Raw genomic sequence first — 5,356 nt, forward strand, 5'->3', positions numbered from 1 at the left:
AGAGCTCGCATGAAAGCTGAAGAAGAAGAAAGAGAACGGTCAAGACAAGAAGAAGTAGAAAGAAGAAGAAAAATGCAAGAAGAAGCAAGACAAAAAAAAAAAAAAAAAAAAAAAACAGAATGTGTATAATTATTAAACATCATTCAACTAGGCCGCTCGATCAGCGTCTACATTTTCCGAAAGTGCTTCACCAAGTAATAAAAAGAAATAGATTCATGACAACGAAAGCTCAAACTTTTGATTATAGGACGTAGTCAAATTCCCGTCCCTCCTCCCCCAATTTCTGCGACTCAAGGTAGAAATTACAACATGTAACATAGTAAAAACTGACATTGATTTACAATAGTGCCAAAGCAGGTCGTAGTACCACTCGATCCCAACAGTAAGCTTTATATATATATGACTTATAGTTCAGTAACCCTCATTCATGATCAGAGCCAGATCCTACAAAAACTCGTTGGTGGACAGACCGTACAGGTGCGTTCAAAGTCGAGGCTCAACTTGTTGCTTGTAGCAATGGTAAGATTAGGCTGTTTAAAACTAATGGAGTTAAAATCGATGTTCCTCTGGAGAAAATGTGTATCGATGATTTAAAATACGTTGAACAGGAAACTGGTCAAAAATTAGTAGAGGATAAAACTGACAATATACCGCTTGCACATCTTTCCAGGAAGTTCTCTTGGTTTGAATATTTTAAAAAGATGAATATGCCACATGACGCATCCAACCAATATGCGAGAGCATTTGAAAGAGAACGCCTAGGGGAAAAAGACATTGAACGTCTTACTTATGGAAAGATGAGGTCGCTTGGAATGTCAGAGAAACATATACGACGATTACAAAAGTTTATAGAGACAAATCAAGCTGAGCCATTATCAGACGATGAAACTACACGGCCAAAAATTAAGGTGAAGAAGAGCGTTACGTTTGGATCTGTCAGTATAATAGAGGATCATGCTGTAATCGAAGTCAGCGATGATGAAGATGAATATAACGATCATAATGTTTACGTGCAGAAACAGATTGAACAAGATGAAAGATTAGCTAGAATGCTTCAAGAACAAGAGAATCAGCAACAAACAAATGCCCATACTTCTGCACCTAGTGTTACTCTGCATAGAAGAGGTAAAAAAAGAAAAAAATAAAATCAGAACTGATTGCAAGTGTTGACTATTTGATTTTTAGGTACTGGAAGACCTACTCCATCTCATTCTGCTCCAAAAGGCGTTAACTCTGATGCATTTACAAGCAATCAGTTTAAATCCGAAATATTGAAACCTACTCCAGCCCCAGCTCCAATTCGACCACTTCAGCCTTCCCCTGTACAACATACAGCTTCACTGCCTCTTGGACAGCCATCACATACACCATCTAATACAGTGATAGCAGTAAACAAGTCCGGTTTTGAAGATGATGCATGGACACCAAGGTCAAGCCATTCACCGTCCATACAATCATCTGTTTTCACTGGCAACAACGTATCAAATAGTCCTAGTATCAACAGTGCAGCTCCACAATTACCTGCTCGGTCAAGGCCTACCCCACAAATTTCACAGCAGTCATCTGTAGATCCTCAGCTTTTAGCGAAATGGGGAGGAAGTCCTTCTCTTGCAGCTGCGAATCAGCAGCCAGTTCCCCCTATTCCTTCTGCACCAAAAAATAACAACGCTGTAGGATATAACCAAGCCAACTCTTTCAGTCATCAGAACAGTCTTCAACCAATTCAACAACAACAGCAGCAACAACAACAAGCTCGTCTTAGTCCTATCATGACAACTAACAACAGTTTTACAGGCACTTCGCCTTCAATGCAGTATCAACAGCCGACCCAGTTTGCTTCACAGTTTTCAACTTTACCACAGCACTCAAATACTCATGCAATCCACATTACTCCCTTACAACCTGCTCTACAGCCACCGCTTGTTCCTCAACCTACCACTAGTCCAGTATCTTCATATAATATGAACCCTGTGCAACCTCAGATGACAGCCTCGAGTACGATGACAAGCTCAACTGCTAGCAGTAGAACTTGGGCAAATGCAAGTAAGTGTTGATAGCATATATTCAAGGCCTAGTTCTAAATGTCTTGTAGCCCCTGATAATCCATTTGGCACCAAACCAGCAAACCACAATGCACCACTTATACACAGCCATAGTGCGCCTATACTTGTTGATAATAGCTTCCAACAACAAAGCTTCAATGCTTCAGGATATTCTTCAAACATAATAGACCCCACTGATAAATACTCTATCTTTAAAACTATTGATACCAATGCGCCCAGTATTCTTAAACCAGGTAATTAAACAATAAACGTTGGCATATAAATACATGTTAAACCGTTCCTTTAGCTGGCTCTTTCCAACAACAACAGCAACCGCAATCTCAGCATCAGCCCAGCTTTGTACAGATGCAGGCTCAACAGTATAACTCAATGTTTATGAATCAACAGCAACAACAACAGCGATGGTAGAGAAAACGCTCAAATAAAAATTAAAAAACATTTACTCTTTTTTCATACACATTCAACATGTATTCTTTATTCTTTAACTTCACCACAGTCAACAATCTTGATTTCTGCAGTGGTTCGACCGCTTTGAGTGCCGTGTTGTTCCAAGAGGTCAAGGATCTTACCACCTTCGACAAGTTGACCAAAAACAGTGTGGTTACCATCTAACCAAGGTGTATCAGCAAAAGTGATGAAAAATTGAGATCCATTGGTATTCTATTTGATGATGTGAATATTGAGCATACGTCTAATAGTTAACTTACGCGTCCAGCATTAGCCATGGATAAGACACCTCTTCCTCTGTGCTTCAAAGTGAAATTTTCGCTAAACAAAAAATGGTTTAGTAGCATGTTTATGAATATTTGCCTTTACACTTACTCGGGGAAAGTTCTACCATAGATGGACTCACCACCACGACCATCTCCTAAAGTAAAATCTAAAAGAAAAAAAAGAGGTTATTTACGATAAGTCAATAAAAGACCTTTACTTACCACCACCTTGAGCCATGAATCCAGGAATGATACGATGACTGACGACAAGGTCAATATGGTTTTAGTGGTTAAAGATGATATAAATCACTTACAAGGCGCTGTTCTTGTAATGTAAAGGCTTTCCGGCTAAACCCATGCCTTTTTCGCCTGTACAGAGAGCACGAAAGTTCTCGGCAGTCTTAGGTACAGTGTCAGCAAAGAGCTATACAAGGATATAAGTATATATTTTGAACAACATGTGTGAGTGCACACCTTGAAAGTCATACGGCCAGAAGGTTGACCATTGACAGCGACATCAAAGAAAACTTTAGGAAGATTCTTGGCGGCCATAGTAAGTATAATAAAGGAAAAGAAGAATCTGCAAGATGCGAGAGGTAATCCTTGTCAGTTCAAAGACAGTCACTGTATACAATTTTGATTCCCACAATGTTTCTATATACGGTACAATACGTGACAGCGGTATCCTCTCCAGAACTGCTGGCGTGTTCTCCGGTCGCGGCTACGCCGTTTCAGAGCTCAAGAGGTCCTCCATCGTTTCCTTAACTCACAAAGACCATTGAAAGTACTCTTCTGTCGCTGTTCTCACTGTCAACCATGTTCAACGTGATTGTGAAGCGCTTGTATATGCCGATTGGCACCCCATGCCTCCTCATTGTAGATATTGGCACAGCCCATCCCACGTAGTTGCAGACTGCCCTGTCAAGCTATGCCTTAGCAATTGCTACCACTGCAATGAGATCGGACATACGTCTAAGGAGCTGTCCTCGTCAGAACTCATCTGTCAATTCTACTGCTTCCAATAGAAACGCCCGTAAGTCTCCTGTTATTACCCATGTTCTCCTCCATGACAATCAGACAAAGAAACAAATTGTGGGAAACATCTTTACCTAATCTTCACCGGCTGTTCATCCTACTTTAGTCAATTCTTAGATTGATCTTCCTCAGCCAGCCTCTGATGCCTCTGCTATTTCGATTGTAACAGCCACTAGTTCTTCCTCTGCTTCACTTCCATCTAAAAAAGCAATGAATGTCCATCGAATGAGTGGAATGAAATCCCTGTTTCTACTCCTGAGGCTGTAAAGAACGAATCAATAAAGCTTGATAATGACGATATTTCTCATCACTAAAATGCTCCCTCTAATATTGACCCTGCATCAGCTCTTGACTCCCGTAATAGCTATTCAGATAGCTCTGGACACCCTAACCATCAATTCTCTGCCTTATGATGGATTATCACTCGTTAAAGCATGATAATCGGAACAATTCCTTCAATGCATCGACTATCTCTTCAAACTCTTCACGAACCTCTACTACTACCACTATCGCTACAATTCGGACATATAAAGAGAAGAACGATAACAACTACTACTTGAAGTGTAAGTACGATGATACTTTCATAATTCCTGCATCAAGAAATATATATTTAAATCAAGGATTATTTTAGCCAGAATCCAACGTCGAAAATAGCTCAAACTTTTCTACTGTCGTACAAAACAGCTTTTTATTTTTAAAATTACGCAAAAAAAAATCCGTAACCTCTTGTTATTCGGTGTGATAAAGTTCACCGTTTTGAACTTTATACTTTGGTGGGGTTTTTGTATTTGACCTTCTACTTTCGATTACATAACAATATAAGAGGTAACTCAATGTAAACAATCCGGCTACTAAAGCAGAAGCAATCAAGATAGGAATCAATAGCACCAAGGCAAAACCGATCGCTGTTATCACAAAAGCAGACCACACTGCACTAACGATGGTAGTCGTAATAAAAACAATAACTGTAGTAAATAACAAGAAAAGACAAACAGGAATAGCTGCTAGTAAAATAAAGAGGTATACACCTAATCTAAACTCTGGGCTATGTTTAATAGAATAAGTCACTTGTTGTTTATTTAATTCTTCACTTACAATTGCCAAAGAGCTTTATATGCAGCCGTTGCTGTACCACAAAAGTACAACAATTGCGTATAAAAAGTGAACATGGCATCCTTGAGATAGCTTATCTTTTCGTAGAGTTGTTGTTCAAAATGTGTGATGGATGACTTTTGCATTATAAACAAGTTTTTTTTTATGAAGAAGAAAAGGGCTTTTTTTAGAATTTTAATTTGTTTTTGTTGTAATGAAAAAGTCATTCATGTCATCTCCCAGGATTTCTGAGTTAGGCTTTCGTCATTTTTTTTTTGTTTTTATTAGTATCGTGTGTATCACTTTGAGCTCTAAACAAAGGCTTTTGAGATCATATCTTTTGATACATCCCCTATTATATGCAATTAATGTGTAATTCATATCACAGTGATGAGGTTGGGGTGTTTATAGGGTTTTCGTATTTTATCATTTGTCTTTTTTTTTTTTTCTTTA

At 38.8% G+C, this 5,356-nt stretch overlaps 4 protein-coding genes across 4 annotated transcripts in view; 2 read left to right on the forward strand and 2 right to left on the reverse strand.

Annotated features, from left to right (window-relative positions):
- The window catches only part of RHIMIDRAFT_5336 (uncharacterized protein), a 3,604-nt gene extending 1,123 nt beyond the window's left edge, over positions 1-2,481 (forward strand). Inside the window, exons 3-9 of the mRNA XM_023615370.1 lie at positions 152-194; positions 248-295; positions 347-382; positions 436-1,125; positions 1,186-2,043; positions 2,093-2,296; positions 2,350-2,481. Coding sequence (XP_023470966.1) covers positions 152-194; positions 248-295; positions 347-382; positions 436-1,125; positions 1,186-2,043; positions 2,093-2,296; positions 2,350-2,471 — 2,001 coding nt within the window. The 3' untranslated portion in view covers positions 2,472-2,481. The remainder of the gene's footprint in view (positions 1-151; positions 195-247; positions 296-346; positions 383-435; positions 1,126-1,185; positions 2,044-2,092; positions 2,297-2,349) is intronic.
- Positions 2,482-2,537: 56 nt separating this feature from the next.
- Positions 2,538-3,328, reverse strand: RHIMIDRAFT_284895 (peptidyl-prolyl cis-trans isomerase cyp6; the record flags this gene model as incomplete). Its single annotated transcript, XM_023613220.1, has 6 exons — positions 2,538-2,723; positions 2,771-2,831; positions 2,886-2,943; positions 2,999-3,036; positions 3,091-3,200; positions 3,251-3,328. 6 exons carry the CDS (start codon positions 3,326-3,328, stop codon positions 2,538-2,540), a joined length of 531 nt encoding a protein of 176 aa, XP_023470967.1.
- Positions 3,329-3,730: 402 nt separating this feature from the next.
- On the forward strand, positions 3,731-4,078 carry RHIMIDRAFT_232694 (uncharacterized protein; the record flags this gene model as incomplete). The annotated part of the gene is made up of 2 exons (XM_023607796.1): positions 3,731-3,868; positions 3,929-4,078. 2 exons carry the CDS (start codon positions 3,731-3,733, stop codon positions 4,076-4,078), a joined length of 288 nt encoding a protein of 95 aa, XP_023470968.1.
- A 403-nt stretch (positions 4,079-4,481) lies between these two features.
- RHIMIDRAFT_5379 (uncharacterized protein) lies at positions 4,482-5,100 on the reverse strand. Its single transcript, XM_023615375.1, has 2 exons — positions 4,907-5,100; positions 4,482-4,856 (listed from the first exon to the last, which is right to left on the reverse strand). The coding sequence occupies exons 1-2, from the start codon at positions 5,047-5,049 to the stop codon at positions 4,541-4,543; spliced, it is 459 nt and encodes a 152-aa protein (XP_023470969.1). The 5' UTR covers positions 5,050-5,100; the 3' UTR covers positions 4,482-4,540.
- Positions 5,101-5,356: the final 256 nt, after the last annotated feature.

The sequence above is a fragment of the Rhizopus microsporus genome (assembly GCF_002708625.1).
Source record: "Rhizopus microsporus ATCC 52813 unplaced genomic scaffold scaffold_1, whole genome shotgun sequence".
Classification (NCBI taxonomy): domain Eukaryota; kingdom Fungi; phylum Mucoromycota; class Mucoromycetes; order Mucorales; family Rhizopodaceae; genus Rhizopus; species Rhizopus microsporus.

Coding starts and splice junctions, on each gene's coding strand:
- RHIMIDRAFT_5379 (XM_023615375.1), bottom strand. CDS start 5,049: ATGCAAAAGTCATCCATCACACATTTTGAACAACAACTCTACGAAAAG. Junction 4,857..4,906: donor TATAAAGCTCTTTGGCAATT/GTAAGTGAAGAA, acceptor TATTAAACATAG/CCCAGAGTTTAGATTAGGTG.